The 13,894-nt window shown below is 49.4% G+C and overlaps 1 protein-coding gene across 1 annotated transcript in view; it reads right to left on the bottom strand.

Annotated features, from left to right (window-relative positions):
- Positions 1 to 6,994: 6,994 nt before the first annotated feature.
- Positions 6,995 to 13,894, bottom strand: part of LOC126535946 (uncharacterized) — a 298,760-nt gene continuing 291,860 nt past the window's right edge. The window contains exon 8 of the mRNA XM_055073140.2: positions 6,995 to 7,319. Within this exon, the coding sequence (XP_054929115.1) occupies positions 7,107 to 7,319 (213 nt within the window). The 3' untranslated portion in view covers positions 6,995 to 7,106. The remainder of the gene's footprint in view (positions 7,320 to 13,894) is intronic.

Genomic DNA, 13,894 nt, shown 5'->3' with positions numbered 1-13,894 from the left:
CCCCCTCCGTAGTCCGGGAGGGGTTCAGGTCCGGCGAGATTGATGTACCTATTCCTAACTTCTTCTAAGAGTTCCTTCTTAGTGCCATCAAATTGATGCGCCATTCTTTCCAGCTGTTGTTTGGACGCTGACTTTGTGCTGTCCAGATCTAAGGCCCGGAATACATGGAGCGTTTTTGAGGCGATTTTCGCCTCACGGCGCCGATTCGACGCCCGGCGTCGATAGAAACGCCCGCCGCCGCCGATCAGGACCGGCTAGATTAAAATCTAGCCGGTCCGCCGCCGATCAGGACCGGCTAGACCGGCTAGATTAAAATTAGTTTTCAGCAACGAGAGCCACAAGCAATGTACAGAACGAAGCTCAGATAGAAACTCTGCGCAATCCGCACGCGCGTTTCAGTCGCACAAGGTTGCGAGACGAAACATTTCCGGCCAACTCTCTCCGCTGAGCATCCACAAAAATATCGATACAATACTAAACATACCTGGTAATGTGCATAGACATATTAGTGGGGTATTTATTGCATAATTTATTAATTATAACACAAGCAAACAACATATAAGCATTGTTCGTTCATTTAGTGGTAGCCAAAACATTTTTGCCTTGTCTGGTCACACTGCGGCGGCGTTCGCCGCTCGTACGCCTCATGTAGCCTGACCGGCGTCCCGCCAGCGCGTTTTTTTTTTTTTTTTTTGGTGCGCGATAATCACAGGAGGCTTCTCCCATACTTCTCCAACTACCCCGGTCATGGAGAAGTATGGGAGAGGCCTTTGTCCTGCAGTGAGCATAACCAGGCTGATGACGATGATGAATCGCAGGAGAAAAACGCCCCATGTAGCCCCCGCTTAAGAGGTGGCGAAGAAGTCACCACGTCACGTTCCCCCAATTTTGCTTCGTGAGCGTGATTGCGTGCTCTTCAATTTCCTTGTTTAAAGCCGCTATCTGCTTCCTGATATTTCGATCCCATCTCTTCTGTCGAAGTCGGTCCTCCAGCCTTTTCTTTTTCCTCCAGAGATGATCTAATCTTCTGTCTACCGCTTCGTTGTCCCCCTCAGTTTCCACCGCTTCGGTGGCCTCTTTAACAGTGCGCACTACGCCATCGCTCCACTCCGCAATATCAGAGATGGGAGGCGGGTCTTCCCTGAATGCCCTGTAAAAGTCCCAATTTACAGCCTCTACCCTCCTTTTCCGAGAGGTTGTCGGGCCTCCTTCTACCACCACTTCTATGATTTTGTGATCGCTGCCTAAGTCTTCGTTTGTATTGCACCACGTGGCTTTAGTGCCTCTCCCCGTCGAGGTGAGGTCCGGTGTGGTATCAGACGCGACACTAGTTCCTTTCCTCGTAGGCTGCGTCGGGTCGGTTATTAGATCTATATTATGAGTTTGTATGTCGTCTCACAATTTCCTACCTTTGATCTAAGTCTGCTTATATCCCCATGCCGTGTGGTCAGCGTTAAAGTCCCCCACGATAAACAGCGAAGTATTCTTAATTTTACGTCGCGTCGTCGCGAACAGATCCCCGAAGTCGCATTTTCTTTGTCTGGGAGAGCTGTAGACGTTTAATACAAACAAGCTACCGTCTCTCTCTCTTCGCGGTATCAGTTGTACGAGAACGTGGTCGATTTGTGCACTCCCGGTGTCATGCTGCACCGCTGTGACGTTTCGCCTGATTAGGGTGGCCAACTGCGTGCTTTCGCCCTCGTTTACATAGGATTTGTACCCCGACAATTTTGCCTTTCTGCCGCGTTCCTGTAGTGCTATTAGCTCCGGTCAATCCCCGTTCCTCAGGATTTCCTGTAGGACCGCACGCTTGCGCGTGAAGCCTCTACAGTTCCACTGCCAAACGGTGTTTTTACTGGATCTGTGAGACATGACTGTCAACTAGCGGAACAATCCGATTTCCTAATACTTGCTGGGTGAGTTGTTCATATGCCTGGTCCCTCTTCGCAAATTCTGCCTTAAGTTCTTCAGTTAGTTTATTATCCCTCTGACGCAGTCGCTCCGCGAGATTGTTATTTCGCTGATGCAACTGCTTTGTCAGATTTTGGAACATCCCCAACATGCGTTCCTCGAAGGCCTTGCGCCGTTCATCATCCTGGCCAGATTTGGTCTCAAATTTTTCCTTCAGTATCGCTATTTTAACGTCTATCACTGTCTCTATGTCCTTATCTATCATGGGCTTCTCCATTTCCTTCGCCCTCTTCTTAGCAGGGGGCGGAGACGCTATCTGCTCCTCTGATCCTTCTATATTTGGCTATTGCGACACTTGCGGTTGTTGCAGGTGCTGCACTAGGGTTAAGGGCTATTTTAAGCTCCTCAATGCGCCTATTCATCGCCATTAGATGTTCTTTAAGCATGCGATTCTCTTCCATAATGTGAAACATTTCCTCATCGCGTTTATCCTGGGAGGCCCTGCCTGCCCTACCCACGTTTCTGTTCAGCGACGTGGATCTCGATGGATTGTTGACGACATCGCTGCCGGAGGTCCCCGCATTCCCGGGCCCGGCCTTCTGTTGCTTCTCCCCTTCCTGCCGTTGCGGCAGTCGCGGAAAGAAATCCGACCTCCCTCTCGACATGCGCCGCTGTCTTGACGGACTCCTGGATCTCCCTTGATTCCTTTTCCATCTCCTCCTTCCTACTTCGGCCTCCTTCGCCTTCTGATCTTCCACCTCCAAGCGCAGCTTGGCCTCCCATTGCCTCTTCTTTATCGTATAAGGGGTCCTGAAAGCTTCCTTGCATTTCCGGTCCGCTGTCAAATGACCTTTGCCGCACAACTTACACTTGGGCTCACATGCGTGATCCTCAGATGGAGACGCCATTCCGCATCCCCGACATTGAACTTGTTCGCTGACACATACGTCCGATCTGTGTCCTAGCTCACCCCATTGGTAGCACACCTCGTAGCGTTTCTTGTAGAGCACACACTTCAGAGGTACGCCATAACAGTACATCCACCTCGGCACTGTCTCGTTTTTGAAGGTGACGATTGCCGAGCTGGAGTTGCCCATCTTCCTAACGCCAAGTATCGGTGGGTTCCTCGGGTTATCGAAGGCCTCTGTCAGTTCTTCTACTGTCAATCTCGGGTCAATGCCGTGCACCACACTCCACCCGTGGTCTTCGTGCGGCGCAAGGTACGCCGTGACTTCGTAGTCCTTGTCTTCGATCTTGATAGACTTAACCTTGGTCATCTTCCAGACAGTGTCCATGTCTGGGGTGCTGAAAATGAGGGTGCCTTGCTTGTCGTTAACAATGAGCACGCCCTTTTCTTGCCCCTTAACCCACGGAACTTGCGCTGCCATGCACACCGCCGCACTCAGCCTGGTAGTCGGAACTTTTGCGAGCGCCAGCCCGTTCTTCGGCCGCAGGATGATCTTGTAGTCGTTCGCCGGTAATCGCGGGAGGTGCGACGCAATTGAACGCTCCGCAATCTTCCGCCCCAGCTTCTTGTACGCGGCGTTCGCCGCTGCCGCGTTCTTGCCTTCCCCGAACTCGATTTCCGCGTTCCGCCCGCTCGCCGTGCTTTTGGCTTCCTCGCCCTTCGCCTCTCGCAAGGTCCTGCAGCTCCTTGACATGTTTTTCCACTTTCTTGATCCAATCCGCTGTTCCCAATTCTTCGGGTGTAATTTGTGTACCCTCTGCGGTCACCTCCGTGGTCTTCGTGCCTCCACAGCGGGGTTCCAAAGCGGGCGCCGGGGGCTTCGGGTGCCGCCGAGTCGCCACGTTTGTTCAACGCTAGCGTTGCCCTTAGCTAGGTGGGAGACGCGGTCGACATAAAGGTGGCCGTAAAACATCCAAAAGTCCACTTACAGTCATAAAATTGTAGTCCAGGTGATACTTGGTACTTCCGATAGGCGATCACATCACTTATTTTTATGAATCGGCACTGTTTCCACCAAACAAAGCAAATTGCCACGGAGCCGACTTGAACCACGTCCGCACTCCCTGGTGCCCTGGTGGCCTCTCCGCCGCACTTAAAACCCGTCAAATACTTGTAGTTCTTTGTGAACTTGTTGGAAGTTTTACTCAGATATTTCCGCTTTCTTGAGCGTCAACGATGGTCCCACATACACAAGCCACTCGCGGATTCTTGTCGATGCCACTCCCCGCAGAATTCGGTCGTGGAGCGAGTCGTCGTGCCAAGCGCCGAACGCAAAGGCGGGAGCCAAACGATGTAGCCAAGTCCCGAAGTCCTGGGAGGACTCTCCTGGATGCTGCCGTCGCTCTCTGAAGACAATGCGATGGATGAAGCTATTGGTACTCTCTTCGTAGTGCTTGTCCAGCATGCGGATAATATGCTGAAACCGTATTGTGGCGGGGTCCGCTTGCGACGTCAAGTCGTATAAAAGGCGTTGACCCTCGGAGCCTAAGTTCGACAGCAAGCCAGTCTTCCTTTCCTTCGGCAAAGTATCGCCTCCTCCCTCCAGTAGAAACACCTGGAACGAGCGGCTTCCACGTTTGCCAAGGTACTGCAGGTGTACCAAGCGAAGCAAGGAAATATGGCAGCACCAACGCCATGCTTGGGGTGCCGGGCAAAGAAGTTGTAGTGACAAGCCGGCAGTAAAAGTGGTGCAGAGACAGGAAGGAGAGCAAACAGTCGCACAAAGGTTTACCTCGTCGCCAGTTGTATTAACATAAGTTGTATGTTGCCTCGACGGGCGGCCAGAACGTGGGGCCTACGGAGTTGGCCAACTGGCCGAGGGCGTAAAGGGCAGCAGGAAAAAAAAAGAGTACTTCCTTGGACGGGGACCAAACGTAGACTGATGTTTAATTCAACAGAGGGGAAGAGATACACGGCGTAGTGGACTTACAAGGTTGAGTGCAGCTTGGCGCCAGCTGTTAGTACAATCCGAAGCTGAAACTGAACTGAGGACGCTCTGCGCGCTTGCGGCCGCCGGTCGGTACAAAGAAGCCAGTTCAAAGGATTTTCGAACCACCACGGGCCGAACAGAGTGCGTGCGTGCACTGACGCGCACGCACGCACGCACAGGCGCCACCGGCGTCTTTCTTGCTGATGAGAAGAAGGAGCAAATTTACAAACAAAGTTGAACCGTTCCGCTCGCTGAAGGGAGACAGCCGTGGGGAAGGAGGCGAGAATGCGCGCCCAAAGGCTGAAGCCGAGGCCACGCGTACGCACGCGCACGCGCGCAAGCTCGCGTCTACGCGCCTTCCAGCGGCCTCGAAGAATGGTGGTTCGCATCCACATATACGCGCGACAACGCACGCTCACTAGGCTCATTGACAGACGCCTTGGAAGACGCCGCTTCGTAGTAAGGTTCAGCGCGGCTTGGCGCCAGCTGTCCGAACGACCCGAAGCTGCAATTGAGCGGAGGCGATCAATTTGGAAACATTTTTACGATGCCAATGACGCATTAGGCGGAAGCGGTAAAATGCAGCTACCACGGTTCGGTTGTATCAAGTAGATGAATAAACGCATCTTCAAGGAATGCATTCACAACGGAATGCATTCCCAACGGACCCGAACGTTTATCTAATGAACTATGAATACCCGCATAGTAAATACCTATGGTGCCAAAAAACGTGCACTCGCCAAGAATGAAACAAAAATAAAGAACCGACGTTTAGGGCCCCGTACGGGTCCCTTGATCACACTGAAGATGTAAGCATGAGCGCGCGGCTATTTATGGGTGAGGTGGCGCAGTGTTCGGGTGTACATCTCGGGAAGATTACCCCGCGTCATGTTTATCGTGTGTCTAGTTGACTGGATGTGAAATGATTCGAAAAGCTAACGGGCAGATAAGTGTTTTTCTTTTGCGATGGTGGCTGCCGAGTCCCAGTCAATGATGTGTCCGGTTAGTTCGTGATGTTCCGCTAGGGCGTTTGCGGCTGTGTGGCCACACGGCGTTCTGATGGATACGTCGGCTGATGAACGGCGGCTGATGAATTCGTCGTGGATTGCGACGACATGATGATATATTCGGAGCTGAAAACGAGGAGTCGAAAGTCGGCGAAGGCAGTAGCGACGACGAGGCTGCAGACGAACTAAGCATGTTAATGACAACGGTGGCAATCAGGTATGCAACGTCCTTATTTGCACCTTACGTAGCCACCGGGTTTCGCCATGCAACGTGCCGTGAACCATATGAGGATGGCGGCTGCATGGCTGCGCCGTGCACCACCTGGCTCGCACGCCCGTGCCACGCCCCGCCAGCCAGGGGTCGGAGAGCGATGACCAGGAAGCAGTTCCAGTTGGGTCTTGAATGGCTCCGAGAGCCTCGGCTGACCGCTGGCCCCGAAGCCCCCAACCTTGACGCGCTCAGGTCGGATGAAGCCGCACTTTCATCAGACAGAATGTGAAGAACAAAATTAGCGACTTATCTCTTCATGTTAAATAAAGGTTTCATTTTCTTGAAAATGCTTAGCCAGCTGCAATGCAATTGACACCGTAGGCGATGTTTACAAACAAGTGACCTGTATAACGAAGGTCCCAAGTGCTGCTTCATAACGGCGTTTCACTGGGTCTCGTATAGTGCCATATTCCTTTGCCCACGTATTTCTCCCTACACTAGCCGCCTACTGGTGTCAACAACGTGCGCTGCTTCCTACGCTGTTCAACTCAAGGTGTATGCCAATTGATAGGCGCGGTGTTGCACGAAAAAAAAATGGTGGTATTAGAAAAGAATGTACATCCACCTTGGAGTATCCCGAAGCTATCAAAGGAAATCCACGAGAGTTTCTCAGAAAGTTTCGTAGTTGAAAACAAGTTTGTCCTGGTGCGGGCAATGAACTCGGGACCAACGTCCTTCTGATATTGTGGTTCTTTCATTCTATAGGAGGCAAGGAGACGGCACAGCGAGGCGGAAATAATCGACAAATCAAAGCGCAGGGTCAAAGAATGTGCGAAATAAGTGCTGCGGAATTCCGCAAGGTGGAGGAAAGTTCATGAAAGGGGAAAAATGTCATCTGATTGAGAGTGGCAATAATCTACAAAGAAAACCCACATGAGTCCTTGTAAGCTCGCTATGATGAAAAGCGCTCTAAGCGAGCGGCCATCCACGCAGGCTCGCAGGACCGTATACGCTCTGTTTTATTACTCGGTGGTTAATGGGGTGACGCCAACGTGAGGTGAGGAACAAGCCGCGAGTGATTCAGAGCCCGTGGTCGACGAGGATGGCTTCCTCGAACTTCTCGCGACACTCCTTAAAGGCCTGGCGAATCTCGACCATGACCTCCTCCCAGATCTTGGTGACGATCACCATGACTTTGGTGTGCGCCACCGGCCCTGCCGACGGGCCAGCGCCCCCGACGGCGCCCCCGCTCAGCGCCTGGTCCAGGATGGCGATCGTCGAACGGTACGTCACCTGCGGCAGGAGCGTCGTTCGAGCAACGCCAACACTGAAGCGTGCCTGAGCAACCGTGCTGAAATGTACTATGGCCACACGAAAATCAGCACAATTAACATGAGGTAGCGGGAAACGTATGGTAGTGATGCAATAGATGCACATTGTAATAACAGTGATTGTATATTGGTGAAGGCGGTGAAACAGAAGTCCAATTCACTTTAAGTGATATTTGCCATTCGCTGGCCGCCTTCTCTAATATGTCCAGCATCACTATTGACTGGAATACGAACAATTCCCGTATAAGAGTTTTTCGTGAATACACGAGCCCAGGTTTCCTTGTGGCGAACATTTCCTGCTATGGAATTTTCTCACTTTCTTTACGACGGAAAATAGGCACGGTTTGCTGAAAAACATAGACAGCTTTAGTTTAACGCTAGCATAATAGCCGGGTTAAGAGAAATAGCGTTACCTCTCTGCAAGCGAACTGTGGCAAGTCAGTTTTAGTATAGCGTGATAGCGCACTTCACGTACGCGACACTATTGAATTACGCTTTGAATTCCACATACATCATGCACCTAATTAATTCTATCTGTGTGCGCATCCAGAAAGCGCGTTTGTTGTTTTACTACTAGAACTAACCTTGGCAGTCTAAGCCAGACCACCATTACGAAGGTTACTTCTATAGTAGTAAAACATGAATACAAAAAAAAAAACAGTGGATGGGGAAACGGGGCCGCGGTAGCTCAATTAGTAGAGCATCGCACGAGTAATGAGAAGACGTGGGACCGCTCCCTACCTGCGGCAAGTTGCTTTTTCAACCACTTTCATTGCCAATAATTTATAATTTCTTTAATTGAATCAGTAAGTACAAGTAATTGCCCTTATGTTGTACTTGGTGTCATTGCTGGCTTCTTATATATATATATATATATATATATATATATATATATATATAATATATATATCATCACCATCATCATCATCAGCCTGGTTACGCCCCCTGCAGGGCAAAGGCCTCTCCCATAGTTCTCCAACTACCCCGGTCATGTACTAATTGTGGCCATGTTGTCCCTGCAAACTTCTTAATCTCATCCGCCCACCTAATTTTCTGCCGCCCTCTGCTACGCTTACCTTCCCTTCGAATCCAGTCCGTAACCCTTAATGACCATCGGTTATCTTCCCTCCTCATTACATGTCCTGCCCATGCCCATTTCTTTTTCTTGATTTCAACTAAGATATCATTAACTCGCGTTTCTCCCCTCACCCAATCTGCTCTTTCGTTATCTCTTAACGTTACACCTATCATTCTTCTTTCCCTAGCTCGTTGCGTCGTTCCCTAATTTAAATAGAACCCTTTTCGTAAGCCTCCAGGTTTCTGCCCCGTACGTGAGTACTGGTAAGACACAGCTGTTATATACTTTTCTCTTGAGAGATAATGGCAACCTGCTGTTCATGATGTGAGAACTGCCAAACGCACCCCAGCCCATTGTTATTCTTCTGATTATTTCAGTCTCATGATCCGGATCCGCGGTCACTACCTGTCCTAAGTAGAGGTATTTCCTTAACACTTCCAGTGCCTCGCTACCTATCGTAAACTGCTGTTCTCTTCCGAGACTGTTAAACATTACTTTAGGTTTCTGCAGATTAATTTTTAGGCCCACCCTTCGGCTTTGCCTCTCCAGGTCAGTGAGCATGCATTGCAGTTGGTCCCCTGAGTTACTAAGCAAGGCAATCTCATCAGCAATATCAATAGCAATATCAATAGCAAGGCAATATCATTGGAATTTTGTTGCTTTCTTTATGGAGGACTTCGGTGGCTGTGGAATCGCTATAGATATCTTTCAGTATTTTTACATACGGCTCGTCTACACCCTGATTCCGTAATGCCTCCATAACTGCTGTGGTTTCGACTTAATCAAACGGTTTCTCGTAATCAATGAAAGCTATATATAAGGGTCGGTTATATTGTGCACATTTCTCTATCACCTGTTTTATATTGTGAATATAGTCTATTGTTGAGTAGCCTTTATGGAACCCTGCCTGGTCCTGTGGTTGACAGAAGTCTAAGGTGTTCCTGATTCTATTTGAGATTACCTTAGTAAATGCGTTGTAGGCAACGGACAGCGAGCTCATCGGTCTATAATTTTTCAAGCCTTTGGCGTCCCCTTTCTTATGGGTTATGATTATGTTAGCGTTCTTCCAAGATTCCGGTACGCTCGAAGTCATGAGGCATTGCGTATAGAGGGTAGCCAGTTTTTCTAGAACAATCTCCCCGCCATCCTTCAATAAATCTGCTGTTACCTGATCCTCCCCAGCTGCCTTTCCCCTTTGCATACTCCCAAGGCTTTCTTTACTTCTTCTGGCATTACTTGTGGGATTTCAAATTCCTCTACACTATTCTCTCTCCCATTATCATCGTGGATGCCACTGGTACTGTACAAATCTGTATAGAACTCCTCAGCCACTTGAACTATCTCATCCATATTAGTATTGATATTGCCGGCATTGTCTCTTAACGCATACATCTGATTCTTGCTAATTCCTAGTTTCTTCTTCTCTGATTTTAGGCTTCCTCCGTTCCTGAGAGCTTGTTCAATTCTATCCATATTTTACATCCTTATGTCACCCGTCTTACGTTTGTTGATTAACTTGGAAAGTTCTGCCAGTTCTATTCTAGCTGTAGGGTTGGAGACTTTCACATATAGGCGTTTCTTGATCAGATCTTTCGTCTCCTGCGATAGCTTACTCGCATCCTGTCTAACGGAGTTACCACCCACTTCTATTGCACACTTCTTAATGGTACCCATAAGATTGTCGTTCATATCTTCAACACTAAGGTCTTCTTCCTGCATTAAAGCCGAATATCTGTTCTGTACCTTGATCCGCAAGTTCTCTATTTCCTCTCTTACCGCTAACTCATTGATCGGTTTCTTATGTACCAGTTCCTTCCGTTCCCTCCTCAAGTCTAGGCTAATTCTAGTTCTTACCATCCTATGGTCACTGCAGCGCACCTTGCCGAGCACGTCAACATCTTGTATGATGCCAGGGTTAGTGCAGAGTATGAGGTCTATTTCATTTCTAGTCTCGCCATGCAGGCTCCTCCACGTCCACTTTCGGCTATCTCGCTTGCGGAAGAAGGTATTCATTATCCGCATATTATTCTATTCTGCAAACTCTGCTAATAACTCTCCGCTGCTATTCCTAGTGCCTATGCCATATTCCCCCACTGACTTGTCAGGTAAATTTCACTTTTTGTAAAATATGTCCTCTGTGCATATTATGTTTTTTCTCATTTGACAACCATGTCGAAATGTATTTTTCTTTTATTGCCATGCTGCCTTAGTGAACCGGGGACGTGGGGCCAGTCAAGCTGTTTTTAATGCAGCTTTTTTTTTCCTCGTTCCAACCACTTATGTGAAACTCCATGTATGTGGTAAATAAAGTGAACTTGAAATGAACTTGAAATGAAATGAACTCCAGCCTGCTTCTTGCCTACCCTGGCATTGAAGTCGCCCATCAGTATAGTGCATTTTGTTTGGATTTTACCCATCGCCGATTGCAAGTCTTCATAGAAGCTTTCGACTTCCTGGTCATCATGACTGGATGTAGGGGTGTAGACCTGTATGACCTTCAATTTGTACCTCTTATTAGGTTTCACAACAAGACCTGCCACCCTCTCGGTAATGCTATAGAGTTCCTGTATGTTACCAGCTATACCCTTATTAATCAGGAATCCGACTCCTAGTTCTTGTCTCTCCTTTAAGTCCCGGTAGCAAAGGACGTGCCGGCTTTTTAGCACTGTATCTGCTTCTTTTGTCCTCCTAACTTCACGGAGCCCTATTATATCCAGTTTGCTGCCCTTTAATTCCTCCAATAGCACTGCTAAACTCTAAAAACTAGAAAGGGTATCGCAGGAGTGAAGCGGCCGATTTACTCTTCAAAGCGTTGTTTTACTCTCGCAAAATGTCGAGTAGAGTGAAATGTATTGTGCACTCTGTCACCAAGGAGAGAGTCAAATGTGCCTTTCACTCTCCCCTTCAGATAGAGAGTAGAATGCCCGTTCTACTCTTGCGGCAATAGAGAACAAAACGTAGCGTAATCTTCTGCTTCAACTGTAGGTGGCTGGCCCCGAACATGGCAATGTATCACTCATGCACGCTGAGCAAAGAAGACATCGTTTTGCTTCTAAGAGAACAGGCCGCCGCCGTTCAAAGGAACGCGTAGCGAGCGCTCTACTTTTATGCGAAGCAGATTACTAGAGCTCAACCCACTCCTCAGGCGCGGCGGTGTCGCCTTCAATGACCTTTAGTGACCCCATGCCATACCACGTGACACCATGACGTCACGACAGAGGAGAAACGGGGCTCCAACTCGCGCTGTCGCTCGCGGCGTCGCCTTCAAGGCTGACCACGCGACACCGTGACGTCACGACAGAGGAGAAACCGGGCTCCAACTCGCGCCGTCGCTCGCGGCGTCGCGGCGGTATATAAGCAGCTGCGCTTGTTTCTAGGTGGCTTTGGCTCAACTCTTGCAAGATGGGCTGGGTGGGAATCGAACCAGGGTCTCCGGAGTGTGAGACGGAGACGCTACCACTGAGCCACGAGTACGATGCTTCAAAGCGGTACAAAAGCGCCTCTAGTGAATGCGGTGTTGCCTTAGAAACTAGCTGTTTCTAAGGCTCAGGCGTGCGTCGCTTGCTCAGGCGCACATTTCGTTGCCGCGCAGAACGCTGCGTTGCTCGACGCTCACCGCGTCCAATGCGGGGCGCGTAGTCGCTGCGCCGTAGCCCATTGTCTTACACCCCTTGGCGGGTCGATGGGAACGCTGTCGCGTTCCACTCTTGAAGGCGAAGCAGAGTAACGCATGAGTTGTTTCTTCGTCTAGCCGAACCAAATATAGCCAAGCAACAGCAGTTCACCAGGCTAAACAGTGGTTCAACAACTAAAATAAAGGCTAGTATGCTTCGCATCCTGGGCTTAACCTTAGCTAAGCCACAGCCATTTTTTTCACTCGGAGTTGCTCCACCACGCGCGCGCGCGCTCAAGATCGCGGAACAACACAGCACCGGAGAAAGGTGATCCGTCCAGCGAGCAGCAACGAAGGCCATACAAGGGAGATCGTGTGTGAGCCATCTCGCGTCGCCGTGAAAACACGAGAGTTGTTCGTCATGCCTTGGATATAACAACAAATCATCCACGGTAAGTGAATTCTAACTTAGGTGCACATTCTCCGTATGTGACATGCTATCGCCAAGAAGTCGTCGCTGCGCTTAGCCGACGCGACTGACAACGGACTAGGCATATGCGCTGTGTCTCTCGATGTCAATCGAAAAAGCCTGTCGTCGCGATAACTGCATGTGATATTATCACTTTGCCGTTATCCGTAAGAGCTTCGAAAATCGCAAATGCTGCCAGAACTATGGTATGTTCAATAAGATGCCAGGCGAGAGGACGCTTAACATGGTTTGTTCACCAGCCCGTGATTCCGAGCCTATGCGGAGCGTGATTAGCGTGCGTTTTGTGTGTTTGAATTTATTCAGTTTGGCTGTCTACTGTGTACGGAACGCTGTTGAAATAAGGAATCACATTACAGAAGGCGTCGTTTTGCTAGCAGCATGTTTTTGTTATAAATAAGCCGCGCGCTTGACGGTGTCTCGCCCATGGCTAATCTGCGACCACTGAAGTTACGTGCAGCACCAGTGCTAGTTAGAAACTTTGCCGCAGGCTTTCAGCTGCATGCTGCAAGAGGTCAATTGGGCGCGTTATCTTGAACTTACTGAAAACGCATGAGAAATCCATGTTTTATGCTGAAAAAAGTATAAACCCCATATAAGCGATCTTGCGCGCGACAGCTACAAGCGACGCGACGGAGATGGCTGTCGCGTTCGCTCGTCGCCTACAAGTCGTACTCCGTGCGAGCGACGATCTTGAGCGACGCCTCCCCGGTGTTGTCGGTATGAGGGCTGCAATCACGCGTGACGCGTGCTTTAGTAATTTACGTTGATGTATATTACTATAAAAAGTAGCATAAAATATTTCCGGAGGTCTTTCAGTAGGTTCTTATCCTTGCACGTATAAAAATTGAATCATTTGCTCGTTCCGCGCGACAATCGGTAGTATTTGAGCGATGTACATCCAGTTCCAGCTTCGCGCTATTGGCTAGTCGCTCATAGCACTTCCGGGAGACGAGCGACGATTTCTAGATTTCCAGAACCGAGCCATCTGTTCAAGCGACGGCCCGTTTTGTCGCTCGAAGCCGTCGCTCGTCGCCGTCGCGCACTGAATCGTTCTCACAGTGTTTATCCCTAAGACTGAACTGCTTTTGCTCATGTATTGAAATGGTGTGATTATAGGTCTGGTTTTGTCTCCTGTTGCGGTTTTCGAGCACGGTGCAAAACTGAAACGATGCTTATGTCTACGAACTCGGTGAATTGTCGAGCAGCTAGTTATGCATCGGCATCGAATATAACGGCTGCTGTGTGGAATTACAATTGCAGGGGCGCTTTGCATACGCTTATTGTTTGGGACATGCCTGTGCATTTGCTAATATGAGTTGGCGTGTCAGAATAATGTCATATGAACAGCTAAATCAG

This window comes from Dermacentor andersoni, chromosome 3 (genome assembly GCF_023375885.2).
Source record: "Dermacentor andersoni chromosome 3, qqDerAnde1_hic_scaffold, whole genome shotgun sequence".
In the NCBI taxonomy this organism is placed as follows: Eukaryota; Metazoa; Arthropoda; class Arachnida; order Ixodida; family Ixodidae; genus Dermacentor; species Dermacentor andersoni.
Note: the sequence above shows the minus strand (reverse complement) of the source record. Positions and strands in the feature narration are given on the sequence as shown.